At 44.8% G+C, this 15,371-nt stretch overlaps 1 protein-coding gene across 6 annotated transcripts in view; it reads right to left on the bottom strand.

Annotated features, from left to right (window-relative positions):
• NPNT (nephronectin) overlaps positions 1-8,868 on the bottom strand; it is a 78,789-nt gene extending 69,921 nt beyond the window's left edge. The window contains exons 1-2 of one of the 6 annotated variants that reach the window (XM_067036440.1): positions 8,452-8,868; positions 6,116-6,216 (exon numbers count right to left, since the gene is read on the bottom strand). In XM_067036440.1, the coding sequence (XP_066892541.1) occupies positions 6,116-6,216; positions 8,452-8,522 (172 nt within the window). In that variant the 5' untranslated portion in view covers positions 8,523-8,868. The remainder of the gene's footprint in view (positions 1-6,115; positions 6,217-8,451) is intronic. The other 5 variants (XM_067036438.1, XM_067036439.1, XM_067036437.1 and 2 more) reach the window with 5 other exon arrangements.
• Positions 8,869-15,371: the final 6,503 nt, after the last annotated feature.

The following is a 15,371-nucleotide window of genomic DNA, read 5'->3' as shown; positions in this document are numbered from 1 at the left end:
CTCTCCTTGTGGCAGGTGTGTGAGGGCAGACAGAGCAGCTGAACTTGCAGCCACTGAAGGGCTTCCCTTTACCTGACCTGACCTCCCAGCCTGAGAAGTGCTAGAATTTTCTAGTCCGTAAAGGTTGAGACCTGCCCAGATTAACTTATGAGGGGATCTTAGGAAATGAGTAGCTCTCAACAGTATGATATAAAGATCAGTTCTAATGCGGGGAAGGAATGAAGGAACAAGGTAATTTCTGTGAACTTTAACTTTCAAGACGACACGTACTCCAAAACTACCTACGGAAAAAGGTCAGACTTCTTCAACACAGATTCTAGTTTGGAATCTGCATTCCAAGACCACTTGAAGTCACCCAAAGTACATGCTGTTCTTAACCTTTTCACCGAAAAGTGGTGGTTGGATAATCTTAATCAAAAAAATTGACTTGCTAAGGATTTGGAGATTCAGGTTTAGCGCTGAAAGTAGTTATAAGATTGCCCACTGCTTTGCATTTATTCCTACCTCAAAAAATAAAACATGAGATTGTGCATTCTCACCCCAAAATTAGAGGAGGAAGCTGATAAACATTAAGACAGTGAAGCATGCTCAGCTCCATTAAGCTGGCCTGGGACCTGCTGGCAATCTTCAACACATCTCTGAGTAGCACAGCCTGCCTTGAGATTCCCAATTACTCCTGGAGCACGTACAGTTGTACGGATATTAAAAAACTGCTTCATCTATAAAATGTTGATTCATGGCCAGTGGAGGTTGCCATAGTTGTTCACTACTAAAGGAAATGCACTCACTAGGAATAGTAGGGGAACACTCTGTGTGGCCTTCAGAGTCACTTCCAATATTTCTTGTTTACCCTTAACTATTTTAAAGAAAGTACTCAAAATCCAAAAAATCAAAGAAGGGTGTAATCTATATACTTTTGTGACTAGGGACAGGAAGTCAATGACCAACATAGAGAGCAAAAATTTAAAAATCATGTTCCTTTTTTTTTTTCTGTGATACACGGGCCTCTCACTGTTGTGGCCTCTCCCGTTGCGGAGCAGAGGCTCCGGATGCGCAGGCTCAGCGGCCATGGCTCACGGGCCCAGCCGCTCCGCGGCATGTGGGATCTTCCCGGACCGGGGCACGAACCCGCGTCCCCTGCATCGGCAGGCAGACTCTCAACCACTGCGCCACCAGGGAAGCCCCATGTTCCTTTCAAGAGGCTGATTTCTGAACCCAGATATGAATAAGGAATGAAATATGAAATGTAAATGTTTCACTTACCAAATCAAAATTTTCTGCTTAAACTACTAACCATTTCATTTGAAATACAGAAATAAATAATTCAATGACTTGTTCCTCATTCTTTCTAGTGGGCCACGATCATTAGCCATGACATACATTATCCAAGTGAAATTATTTGACAACTCCAAAACAGTTTCAGAATGAATTACTGTTTCTCAGTCCTTAAGTTGCACTAACCTATAAGTTTATCTGGCACTGATAAAAATCCAGAATGTTCACTTTACATGGCAACTGTACAGTTGTAGCCTTTACTAACTTCAGAGAGGAGGGAGGAGAAAACGAGGTTTAGAACTAATAAAGCAAAGCCAACTCTAGGAGTAGGTTTCACTTCTCACCAAAATCTCCAAAGAAACATAACAAAACACCTGCATTTTGCCTGGTCTTAAGGAAAAATGATACAAAACCATCCTAATTTATCTAAATTCTTTCAAAAACCACAAATTGCTCAATGAGAGCCAGAGAACTCAGGAACTGAACAGCTTTGTTGAAACCTAGAATTAGTTGCATTTTGAGTTTTTCTTCATACCTTTACAAAGTGCTTTCAACAGAAACACTATTGTTATAGCCACATATAGAGCCAAATGTCCAAGTGAACAGAAAGACAACCATACAGAAATGCAATAACTAGATCCTATATACCCTTTTCAATATTAAGGAAGTTCTCAGATGGGGTTTAGAGCTGCAGGGCACCTTAGAAATCCACTTGTAAAATAAGAAAACTGCAGCTGAGAAATGTTAAATAGCTAATCAGGTACAAAAGTCAGGGCTCCACTCAGCTGTCCCAAATTGTTTAGTGCTTTTAGTTAAGAACTGTTTCCACGGAATACGTGGCTTTTAAAAATCAGATATACAAACCCTGAGAAACATTTATTACAGAGATCTCCACTTGGAGTAGAGAAATTGTTAAAATAATTAAAATGAAATGTGCCATTAACAAGATGGAAAAGTTAAGGAAGTTAAATAACTACAGAGCAAGAAACAAGTATTTTGTGATAATCTAAGTGATTAAGGTGCTGTGTGCTATAAATATGGAAGCATCGGTGTGTTACAAATGTATTAAGAAATTTTCCATTTACAATCAAAAGCCATATCAATAGTCAATAAAGGTAAAGCCCAAGACGATTAACTGGAAAACCCCATTTTGAATTCTCAACATGTAGAGATCTGTTTATAAGAACACAGAACAAAGAATCAAAGGATAGAAAGAAGGTACGGGTATGATCTCTAAAAGAACAATGAAAACATAACCTGCCTATGTCTGGAATAGGTCATGCTTTCCCCAGTGGGGTTGGGAATATTGGGTGGCACAGGCGGGAAGCAGGACAGCTCCTGAGCCTGTTTGGGTAGCAGCTCCGGTCCTTCCTTCCTCAGTCCCAGAGGGAAGGGCGGGATGTCTGGCTGGACACGGCTTTGTGGCTGGACTTGGTGAGGCAGGAGCGAGGCTAGGCAACGCAAGGCCCCTGCCATGTTCGTTGTCCTCTCCCAACAAGTCCATGGAAAGGGGGGCAGCAACTGAAAATGAAATGCAGCACATTTTGTGTAAAGACATATACTCCACTCACACGAATAGTGAGTCAATATGTCTCACATATGCTCAACCAAATGGAGGTAAACACTCACCCAAGGGTCAGCGCGCTAGGGTGTGAGACCTGACAAACAGTACCATGAGGGTATGGTCTCCCCGAACTTACACATCTTCTAAGGGATAAATTGGGAGCTTCTACATGCAGGTGGGAATAGTTTCCTTTTGCTTTGCTTTGCTGATTTGAAGGAAAATTCCAAAGTGAATCGTTCAGAAAACACGAGAACCAGGGCACTTTTGCTAAGGAAGGGAGAGTGCTCCGCATGGGAAAAAGAACTCTGAGATTATGTAAGGGTCAGGAAGGCAAAACCATTTTTCACATTAGATTTCCCAGAAGCTGCTTGGAATTTTTATAGGTAATCCATTACCAGATGTAACTGTTAAAGAATAGCAAGGTACTTTCCTTGAATAAATACAGTGACAAAGGTTTTAATTTCACAAAAGCTTTCTTTAAAAACTAATCAGGAGTTTTGCCCCTGTTCTTCCTTCCCACTCTGAGGTGACCTCCTCTCCCACATTCCTCTACCTGTTTACAGCAAAACAAAGACAGGGGGATCTCTGAACTGGCAAGAGACTTTTGGACCACCTGAGGTTCTGCAAAAATAAAACACAGACAAGGAAGCATCCATCTGTGAACTCATTTTTACAACTCTGCCATCTGTACTATTAATGGTAAAGATCCATCTGGCCCTTTTTAGTGTAAAGGCATTTTGCTTTATTGCAACACAGAAACTTGGAACCATGTTTTAATTTCAGCAGTATAAATGCAAAAATGCATATAGCATGCCTAAAGAACAAAGAATCTGATAGCATGGGCATGTCCCATCGCAGAACACTGTCAGCAGCAGTAGTCCTTTACATTTCTTTAATTTCACCAAACACACATAACAGTGTTTACTCTGTGCCAGTAGTTTTACGTGCTTTCCAAATCACAGCTTACTTAAGCTGTGTCGTGGTCCTAGGAGGTGTTGTATTATTTTAGATCCATTTTAGTGATAAGGAAAATGAAGCAGAGAGGAATTGAATAACCTGCTCAAGGTTACACAGCTAATAAGAGGTGGAACTAATTTAAACCCAGGCAATCTAGCTCCAGAGTCCCCGTTCCATTACGCTGCCTCTCAAACTTCCACCAAATCTAAGGTAAACTGTGATTTGTGCAGGATCCTCTTGTGCATTTATTACCATTTCAGTAATTGCCTCATGCCATGTTGTAGCTTCCTCGGATTCAATAACAGGAAGGAAAAGATAAGTACTATCCAATACTGTATTTGACCACGGTGTGCAGTCTTTTAGAAACAAAATGAAGGTATAGAAAATAAGAGAACAGTGTCCCATATCTGCTGGGAAAGCTACCGTGCAGAAAGTGGGATGCTAGGAAATCACTTGGATGTTGAAGTTTTGTAATGCCACTGGACCTTTCAAAGGTCTTTCAACTCATTCAAATTCAGAACTGCCAAGCCAGTGTATATTAGAGAAAATTTAATTCCAAGGTAAAGAGACATAAAACAGCTCCTAGAGGTTCTTTCTGGGGAATTCCGCAGTCGACGAACCTCTGCGAGATAGAGTTTTCTCGGCGGAATTCTTTTAGTACAGCTGGCAGAGTGCAAATATACTCCTCCGCGAGCTTCTGCCGAAGGCCCTGACACGCTGCCTGCGTGGAAGGTGTACTCCGCTGAGCTCAGGGCACTCTGCCAGGCAGCCTTGTCCTGGGTGGGGCTGGCGGCCTGTGCACACCCAAAGCACTGCAACGTTTGCTTTGGGAGTGTCCTGAAAATTAAGGCAGTGGAGGAGGAGGAAACTGTCTCCCTTCCTGCAAAGGGAAGGGAACTACTTATGTTTTATTCAGGAGACATGTGTGTATTGGGTCAAGAGAAGAATCCTCTCTTCACCCTTTGCTTATCAACACCGGATTGCTCTTCAAATTCCACACCTGTGGCCTCCAGCTGTGCAAATACCTCTGGCCCTGCGGCATAAGACTTTATTTCACCAGGTACCATTCTTCTTTTTTGACCATCTTCCCTTAAAAACAACGGGAATAGACCAACCAGTGGGGGCACGGAAACTTTACCTAGTTCTTTTGTTTACTGAAAACTGGAGTTACCACCGATTGCCTTTATAAAAAGCAGCAATGACCCAACTGTGAAAAAAGTCTGGCCCAGTGGCTTGCAGGGAGCAGGTAGACAAACTTTAGTCCCCTTTACCTTTCCATCCCTAACCAGAGAGGTCAACCTGGGACTGTCACTCTCCCTCCTTCACAAAGCTAAGGACAGACATCACACACAGTTCTCAAAGACTGAAATAGCTGAGGGAGTGCCTAGCTTTCCAAACTGAAATTTACCTGATTCCTCATCCTGCCAGCACTTCTCTAAGGCAGGCTCCTCCCTTTCCAGCTCCAGACTTCACTATCCTTCCCTATTTCTCTAAGCCCCTTTCTCATCAGCAGTAAACACTGGGATATATGGCACCCAACTCAGTTCCCACTATCTAACCAGACATGCCAACCTCGTGCTCCAAAGATATCCCAGAAATTTACTTGATAGTTTGTGGATTCTTTTGTTAGGGGGAGTGGGATAAAATTTTAAGATCCAGATAAAATGCTGGGAATGAATTTCTCAAACTTCTGGGGTGTGGCTCTGATTTCTGCCATTAAAATACCCATTTGTGATCATCATGTAAAATTAAAAATCAGTGTTCCGACTGGGCACTTATTACATGATGTTGATTACTCATGGAACTTAAAGATGATGGGTTTTTTTTTTTCCAGAGGTATTACTGGATTATACTGGGTGGTCCATTTAGAAGCCAGTCAATACAATCTCACTTCAAAAAAAAAAAGATTTACAAATAGGCCACTTTATACAACAGCCATGGTAAGGAATTTATAAGCGCTATAAGGTTCAGAGTTTCTTTAGTGTAAATACAATCTGGACTCATTATCTGACTCCCACCTCAGAGCCCAGAGCAAAGAAAAGAGTAAGCCTGATGGGAAAACAAGAGCTGGAGGTATGGGGGACAAAAGCTAAAAGGAGCGTCCTAGGTGACTCTCTGTGAATAACAAAACTGGCACCTTCCTACAGGTGGCTCAGGTTGGAAAGTGGCGGAATAAGAGGTCAGGGACTGCAGATTCCGTCAGAAGCGCACCACCAAGCCTTGCACAGGAATGAGCCCTCCAACCTGCAGAGTGAAGCCATGACAGACGGTGGACAGCCCGCCCTCAAAGGAAGCTGAAGCCCCAGGGGTGATACTCACGCTGACACTGTCCCCAGGACCGGCGGGCCCAGGCCCAGCAGCAGTCAATCCTCCCACCATAACGACACAGGCCAATGGATGACACTATTTGCCTGGGCCACCTACCAAACAAAAAGATTCGAATTAAATAAAGACACTTTCGAAATTAAAAATAATTTCCTCTTTGTTATTACTTTAGAAAAACATTTTAATCACACCCAGCAACTTTCTATGAACTCCTTCATGCCTGAAGAAATAAAACAATAACACACCTTCAGGGAAATAGTTCTGCCATGATCTAATTTCAAACATCAGACAAACGCAGATACAACCGCCCAGGAGTAGGGGTCGGGGGGAGGGAAGGGAAGATCCTTTCTTACAAGGAAAGAGCACCAGCTAAAACCAAGAATTCTCAAGGCTGCCACTCACAGGATGGTTTCTTAAGCTTGAAATAAAACAGATTCCTCAAAGGCCCACACCTGTTCCCGAGAGGAAAGCCAGTTTTGACTGATACACCGTCAACTGAAAAGTATTAAGACATGTCAAAGCAGAAAGAAAAATGTTTTCTGCCTTATATAACAGGTACATGTGGGAAGGAACAGAAGGGAGGGAGGTCTCTCAAAATCAAATGAAACAGAACTCTTTCCCAGACATGACTCTTCTCCAGAAAAAGTTCCCAGAAAAAAATGTACTTGAGAAAGAAGACTAAATAAAACCAAGGAGAGTTTAAAGTGTAGCTAACATCTCAAGTGTCCTTGTGGTTTGAAACTTTCCTGCATCAACGATTCGTGTTACCGTCCTCTCTAATGCAAATAAGGACTAAAGCAAGCACTCGATTTCAGGATAAGATTTACTACCAGATTCCACCTTGACACCTTATTTGGTAAATCGGTTCGATGTTTAGATTCACGCCTACCTCAGTGACATTTTCCCCCTAGAGGATCAATATTTTAATTGTCTGTTTTAGACATCTTTTTAAGGCTGTATGGAAATCTTATGCATAATCATGTAACGTATTTCTTGTTGCACATATGTGTGCAAAAAAACGCACAACAGACACGAATGTGGGCAAATAATTACTTTAATAAAATAAAACAGCCTCTGGACGCTACCCACGTTTTTTTTAGCTCCCTAATCTTTTCAATTCCTCTTCCTTTCATCTCCCCCTTATGCCCCCAAGCCCAAAGGAGAAATAACCGCGAACTTTCCATTTCCTCCAACGAGGTGGTAAACCAGCGGCTGCGCTTCTTCTCTTCAGCGCTCCACTGGCTTCCCTCCGTTCCTTCCAGGTACCAGAAAACCAATCAATTGTGGAATTGATTCGTTCCAAGATTGCAGGAAAAACAGGTGCGGCAGTCTTTCCGGCTGCGCGGGGGCGGGAGTGTGGGTGCCGGTCGTTGCCTGAGGGCGACTGCAGAGTGGTGTGACCCAAGTTTAAAAACTCTCCTAGCTGCTCCTGCCTGGTTTCGGGGCGAGTCTGGTCTGCAATTGCACCGAGGTGGGGTAACCGAGCACGCCCTCCAGACACACACACACTCACACACACACACACTCTCTCTCTCTCTCTCTCTCTCTCACACACACACACACACACACACACACACACACTCGCGGGAACCGATCCGGCGGCAGGGAAGAGGGCTCCGCGCGCAGAGGCGGGAGGAGCGGCTGAGTGACAGCCGAGGGGAGCAGAGCCTTGGGTTGTTGGAACCTGTCAGAGCACGCAGCAGTCAGGCTCGCCCTAAGTCTCGGGAGCTGTGTGTGCGTACAGACACACACACACACACACACACACACACACACACACACACGCAGAGTTCCCCACCCCCGCCAAGGAAACCAAGTGGGGAGGCAAACAGGTTACCCCCCCACACACTGGAAGCCCAGTCGCTTCCTCTCCCCACCCTTTGTGTGAGCGGCCCTGTCAGCTCCCAGCCGGGATTTGGCCCCGACCACCTGGAAGTGTCCCCACTGCAAAGCTGTCTAAACCAAGAGCGAGAGTTTCCCAGACAAGGGATGTCCCGCGCGTCACCTCCTCTGGGGCGGCTAACCCGCGCCCTCAGAACCCAGACGCCCGGCTCGAGCCTCCCCTCTCTCCCAGCCCTCTTTGCCGAGCCGGGGGTGGGCGGCTCGCGCAGCCTCTCCCGGGGAGCCGCGGCCGGGTTCCCGGACGCGCAGGGGGCGCGCCCTCCAGGCCTCGGGCAGCCACTGGTAGAGAGGGCGGCTCGACGGCTCTCCTCCCGCCGAGGCTGTGCGGTGGCCCAGCTTCTGGAGCGAGGGCTGACAGGGGGAACCCCAGGGCGGTGTGAAATTAGCGCTGCAAGGAGCAGGAGAGGGCGCCCCGGGGCCCTACTCACCTCCCGTCGAACTCCGCGGCCGCCTGCAGGTAGAGCGAGGACCCGAGCACCAGCGCCAGGAGGAAATCCATGTTGGGCGGCGAGTCCCGCGCGGCGGCTCAGCTGCGCGCGGCGAGCAGGTTGGGGGTGCTGGGCTCCCCCGAGGAGCTGCGGCAGCCGGGAACCCCTGCGGGCGCCGCGGCTACTGCTGCCACTCTCGGAGGAGAGCGGCGCGGCGCGCAGCCGGAGCAGGTCTGCGCGCGGCGTCCCGAGCCCCCTCCGGCTCCCTCCCCGAGAGGGGAGGTGCTGCAGGGGAAGCTGCGCCGCCTGCGGGGAGGGGCGGGGGGCGCGCGTGCGCCCGACTAGCCGCTCTCGGGGCCGCGGGTGAGGGGTGAGGGCGCTCGGCCCGGCTGCGGGCAGCTCGGGGGCGGGGGCGCCGCGGGAAGGCAGCGTTTCCTGGGGACCAGCCAAGCGGGGTGAGCGCCAGGCTGCGAGGAAAGTTGCAAGCCTGGCCTGGGCTGGAGAGAGCAGGGTGCTCGGCAGGAAAGTCAGAGCCGGGGAGGAAAGGGGCCTGGGGCGGAGGTGCGCGCTCCGCGGGTTCCTTCCGAACAGGTGGTGACCGAAGGGGCGAGCCGCAGCTTTCACCGGAGGGCGAAATCCAGGATGAGAGAGGTTTGTGGGACTGGAGCTGAGCAGTGTCTGCATGTAGAGAAACCGCAGCACGACTTGGACAAATTAGCAAAGGCAAACTCCGGGAGTTTGCTTCTCCCGCAGAGTTGGCAGAGGCAGATTTTTAAAAATTTTGTAACCAAGTGAAAGACATGCTTGGCTTTCGAGTTTTGAAGAAGAGACGTGCAGACTGTTTCCATCTCTGCCTGCTCAACACTGAGCACATTAGAAGGAGAGCAACGGCTGCCCCTTTAGGGGCACGTGTCCCCCGGAGAGGGAGGGCGGTTACTACTTAGCAGTCCTGTGGTGCCCGATACTGCGGAGATCATTTAGAAAACCATTTTGAACCATCATTGTTCTGTTATTGCAGAGTAAAATGTATTATAAAAGGACTGTGTTCAAATGAAAACACTCAGTGATTAATCTAAAATGCACGTTAAAACATCAGTCCAATCAAGTCACCACTCTTCCCAAGCCCTACCCGGAATAACTGCCCAGGTCAGTGATCTGGTCTCCCGTACCTCTCTAATCCAGGGCCTCCGTGCCTTTCTCCCACACTCCAGGCATATCCCTTGCCTCGGGCCCTTGACTGTTACTTCTGCCTGGACCCAGATATCGGCATGGCACCCTTTCTCACTTCTGTCTTTGCTCATATGTCACCTCTTTGAGATGAACCTTGACCACCCTATTTTAAATTGCAACCTGTCCCTGCCTATTTTAATTTGTCTTTTCTCCAAAGCACTCATCTTCTAGTTTCCTACATAATTTGCTTATTTCTTGTTTTGCATGTCTTCTTTCTGCTAGAATGCAAACTCTACAAGGGCAAGTTTCTTTGTTCAGTGCCTGGCATGTAGTAGGTGCTCATAAATGTTTATTGAATGAGTTTGTTACATTACAAACTCCCCCCACCCATCTTTATTGTTTTTTTGAGATTTCTCCAACTTTAAATTTTTAATGGAAAGTTCTGTGGCAGAGGGACCTTATTATCTCCATCTCTTAGTGTGTATAAACACAGGAATTTTCTGCAAGAAAAGGAAAAATAATGGTTTCAACTTAAATGACTCTTTGATTTCCAAGTTGTTTTCTGTTAGCAGAACAAGTTTCTATTTTAATCTCAGGAAATATCCATTCCATTTCAGGCTTGGGACATTATTTTAGGCAAACAGCTTGGTGTCATCCATTTCAGATCTTTCTAAAAACGTAGGAGTCAAAATATTTTTTCTGCAGAAAATCAAATTTTTGTAAGTGTAATGTAGGCCTGGTTCCAGGTTCCAGTGGCTGCTCCTTAGCCATTTTCTTTGTTTATAGGTTCCTGGCTTGAGCAATGGATGATTAGAGAGAAAGGGGATAACCTACAGGCTAAAAACTGGAGATGGAATGAAAAGAGGATGAGTGGTAGGTGAAAATAGGACAAATGTCTGGAGTAAGTGTGTAATAGCCCCTCTGCCTATCTCTCTTTTTTCCATATATTTTCTTTGGCCTAGAAAACAGTCCACTCATCATCTTTTTTAAAAAAGTTTTATTGGAATATAGTTGATTTACCGTGTTGTGTTAGTTTCAGGTATACAGCAAAGTGATTTAGCATCATCGTTCTTCATAGGGACACTCTCCACTTACCCTTTGGATCCAAGCTTAGCTGACAGTTACCTAAGAAGGAAGCCTTTGTGATTTTTTTGTGTGCCTGAGACTCCTGTGGCATGTGCTTCTATAGCGCTATGAGTCCCCTAGAGTAACTCTTAACGCACTGTGGTAGAACTGCTTCTCTACCAAATCTAGGTTCCCTGGAGACACTAATCTAACCTATAGGAGGGCAAGAGCAGTCGTCATTGTATCCCTTGCGCCCAGCACAATGCCTGGCACAAGGCTTAAATTCAGCAAATATTAAATAGATTGCATTGGGTTGGATTCAATTCTGCCTGGTGAACTTTAGCTTCTCCCTTGAGTCAGCCGTAGCTAATTATATCAGTCTGTTGAATCATGGAGTGAGGAGACTCTAAAGGAGTTCCAAGGTCTAACTGGGTAATCTGCTGCCATTATGACCACCAGTGCCCATTCCAAAAAAGAGGTGGAGTTCCCATGGGAGTGACATGTCACTATCTCAGTCGTAAAAACAAAGAAGAGGACTTCCCTGGTGGTCCAGTTTTTAAGATCCGCCTTCCAATGTAGGGGACGTGGAACAATCCCCGGTCAGGGAACTAAGATCCTACATGCTGAGGGGCAACTAAGCCCACGTGCTCTAGAGCCCACGTGCCGCAGGGAAAGATCCTGCGTGCCGCAACTGAGACCCGATGCAGCCAAATAAATAAATAAATGTAATAAGAAAGAACCATACCAAACAGCTTTTAGCAATATCTGTACTTTTCCAGTAGTACAACGTTTTGGTTAGGTTTCATACCAGATAATGCCACCTTGCAAGGAGTAATCCCAATTTCCTTGCACACAAATAATCATCTATCACTGGTTACAATGTGATATAGATAAACGGCAAAATAGAACTAAGTGAATACAACTTCCAATACCTGGAAATCAGAAGCTCTTAATTATTTGGTCCTTTTTTTTTTTTTTTTTTTTCCCAGCAAATATTTATTGAGAGCCTACCCTGTATTGGCCATTTCTAGGTGCTAGGACTTCAGCAACAAGACAAAGTCATGCCCCGAAAGAGCTTGCGTTGCACTGGGGGAGCAAGACAGTATGTGCTATAAAGAGAGGGTAAAGGTGTCAATAGAGTAAAGGAAGGATAAGGTGATAGAGAGAGATGGGTTGTGATTTTAGGTGGAGAGATTTGGTCACCTCTGGGAGGTGACATTTGAGCAGAGTCAGGATAAAGTGAGCGTGTTGGGTAGCGGTAGTGTTCGAGCAAAGGAGGGAGAAAATGTGTTTTCTCTACCAAGTTCTTGCAGTCAGTGTCGTGCAAGCTGGTAAGCAAGCTAATTGCTCCTCCTGTCCCATATGTGGTGGTGACACAGGAACGGGATTACTGCTTCAAAAAATCATTTTAAGAAAAGAGAAGGATGAGGAACACACAGCTGCTCATTCACAGCAGTTTTGACTCCAGGTGAGCAAGAATTACGGAGATGCTCTTCTCTGGCAGCAGAGGGAGGGTCAGACAATCAGGTCACCCCTGCTTCTACTACCTTGTCCATTCATCCATCCTCTAGGGCCACATCAGAAGTGACTATTGGAGCATATGCCTTCCTTGGGGACTGTACATCACTGACAGTTCTTTTTCTACTGGTACAGATTTGAAGGCCTGAGTGTTGCTTTTAAGGAGCTAAGAGAGACCACATTTTCAGGCCAGACTCATGGTTTCTGTGGCTTTAAGATCTCCTTAAAACCCTAACAGACTTCTGATCTAATTGCTTCCAGTCAGTTCCTTGTGCAGATAACATAACCAAAGTCTTTTCTAGTCCTAGTTCTTAAGCCTGCTTTATTTCTTTGATTCCTCGTGTCCATACCTTACTCTTTCATCTTAATGGAGGCCACCTTGAGGCTAGCTGAAATTATAGGGTTGTTTGGGAGGGCCACACCCTTACTCTGATCCTTGCCATAGGGATCAGATATATATTTATATTAATGTTCAGGGCATAAAAGCAGCTGTCTTTTTCAACCCTGGGAGGCCCGAAATTTCTGGACATTCTCATTTCCTGCCATTTCTGCTTGTAAAACAGCCAGTTCTTGCCTGAGGCCATCCCTTTCTTAAGATACCTTGTAAAAGCAACAAGGAGCAGCAAATATACTAACATTCTCATTTTCATTTACTATAATGATATTCCTTTTAGCTGGATATACTGTACCTTCCAAGTGAGCACAGTAATAATTTTACAAAATAACATGTGTCACAAGCGTTCCAGCCTACACACAGCAGCTGTAGCTATACCACAATCAGAGCATACCACCCCTTCAAAGAACAGATAATTCTAATACTATTTAAATTCTTCTAAAGTATCAAAAAAGAAATGCTTACGAATTATTCCTGAGAAGTCATTGATATCTACACCTGAAAAAATAGCCTTTTCATATGTGCACATACACACATATACAGGTATGAATATCAATGCAAAAGCCCTAAATAAATGATTAGTAAGTACAATCTAGGAATATATTAAAAGAATCCATTACAGTCAAGTTGACAGAAACCTCTATGTGGGTAAACGGTTAACAAAATCCCTTCCCATTCTTCATGAGAATTTGACCTTATGTTAACTTTTTAGCATTGTTCCCCTGGCAACCTGATAAGGTGATTTGTGAACTGTGTAGCTATGTGGCTGGTAAAAATGGACCCCTGATTGGTAAACTGCATTTAGACAGGGAGAACCAAATATGCCAGATGGCAAACCATAGCTTTGGAACAACCTGAGTTCAGTGATTGTGCACGTCCCTTGCAGAGACTGGACACTAGGCCAATAGGGTTGTCACAGAGATGGAACTGAAGATGGGTCACCACTGGTTGAATCTGCAAATGTGGGAACCCACGGATAAGGGAGGGCCAACCGTACTACACCATTTTATTTAAGGAGCTTGAGCATCTGTGGCTTTTGGTCTCCGTGGGGGTCCTGGAACCAATCCCCTGCAGATATGGAAGGACAGCTGTACTCACTGTCAATGATTCTCATCCATCTTAAAGTAATTCTGCGAAGACAATGGAAGACTTTATTTGATAGGCCTTCAATTCTATTTTAATATCACTGGAAGAATTGAAATAGGCATGAATGGCTGACCAACACATTAGAAAGCAGTTTCAAGAATTATGAAATAGTTATGTTTAGTCTCTTACCTTTCAGCTGTTTAAAATTTGTATCTTCATTATTAGTATCACAAAACCAAGAGTGGTAACACTAGCCAGCTTCTTTAACACATTACTCCTAATATCTTTGGCTTAACACAATTCAGTTCCTTTCATTAGTGCAAAAATTTAACGCAGGTTGGACAGCTCTCCAAAGTGATCCTTTGCAAGTGGCTATTCAGGCAGCTGGGCTCCTTCTGTCCCATGGTTTTATCTTCCTGGAGTTCTCCTGTAGCCATGTGGCCAGGAGAGAGAGAGAGCCCAGGCAATTATACCTGGGGGACTGTGGCATTCCACTGGCCACTACCTAGTTACATGGCTCCAATTTAACTGCAAGAGAATTTGGAAAATATATTTTTCCAGTGTGCCAAGGAGGAAAATGAAAACTTTTAATTGAATATCTAGCATTGTCTTTGCCGTAGCCTCAAGAAATCAGTAAACTTACTATTTAATTACTGCCAGAAAGAAAACTTAACACTCACTATGACATCACTGAAAAATCATTGTACTTGAAAATCATTCTCCAAAATTCACTTAGTCTATGATTTTCATCATACAGTAAGTCAATATATTTATTTGGGAATTCTTAACATACAACTCACCCAATTAAATTAGGTAAATTGTGTAAAGTACCTAGTCAAGCACATGGTACATGTAATAAGTGCTCAACAAATACTGATTGGTTTTACTGCTGGGAATTAAATGCTTCTCTAAGATTTTTCTATGTCTAAGACAGGCAACTGCAAACACTTGCCTGAACATTTTCTATGCCTAAACCAGCTCTGACAATGCTGTGTTGTGAATCTCTAATCTCAATTTAGCTTTTAATCAAAGTATTTGAGCAAATTCAAAGTTGCCTAAAATACTCTTGCATCTCACTGCCACATGGGGAGAAGTACTAGTTAAGCTTTTCACCTTTCATAATAAATTATCAACGTACTCTTCTGGTCTCTAAAGCATGGATCTGTTCTCAACATGGAAGACCAATTCTTTAGGCAAAACTTTAGTGCTTACAAAAATCCTTCTTAAATGATACTTATGGAAGCCAACCTAGATAAGGAGATGTGCTATCTAATAATTCTTCTTGATTTCCCAAATATTAACCTTGGATCAAGTTACTCTCTTGGAACTTAACTTAGAACTTGGAAGATTCTTCTCTTACTAAGTTGGACCTACAGCTTAAATGAGTTTATTATAAGATATAGTTAAATAAGATCTGCACCTGCACTTTCTGGAAGATTGTTGTGGATGTTTTCTGATGTATCTATTTTGATCCCATAAAGTAATTTCTTATAGAATTTCAGGCCAATAAAAATTTGGTTTCATGGGCTTCCCTGGTGGCGCAGTGGTTGAGAATCCGCCTGCCGATGCAGGAGACACGGGTTCGTGCCCTGGTCCGGGAAGATCCCACATGCCGCGGAGCAACTAAGCCCGTGAGCCATGGCCGCTGAGCCTGCGCGTCCGGAGCCTGTGCTCCGCAACGGGAGAG

This window comes from Kogia breviceps, chromosome 6 (genome assembly GCF_026419965.1).
Source record: "Kogia breviceps isolate mKogBre1 chromosome 6, mKogBre1 haplotype 1, whole genome shotgun sequence".
NCBI lineage: Eukaryota > Metazoa > Chordata > Mammalia > Artiodactyla > Physeteridae > Kogia > Kogia breviceps.
The sequence above is the reverse complement of the archived record's forward strand: the minus strand, read 5'-3'. Positions and strand labels throughout refer to the sequence as shown.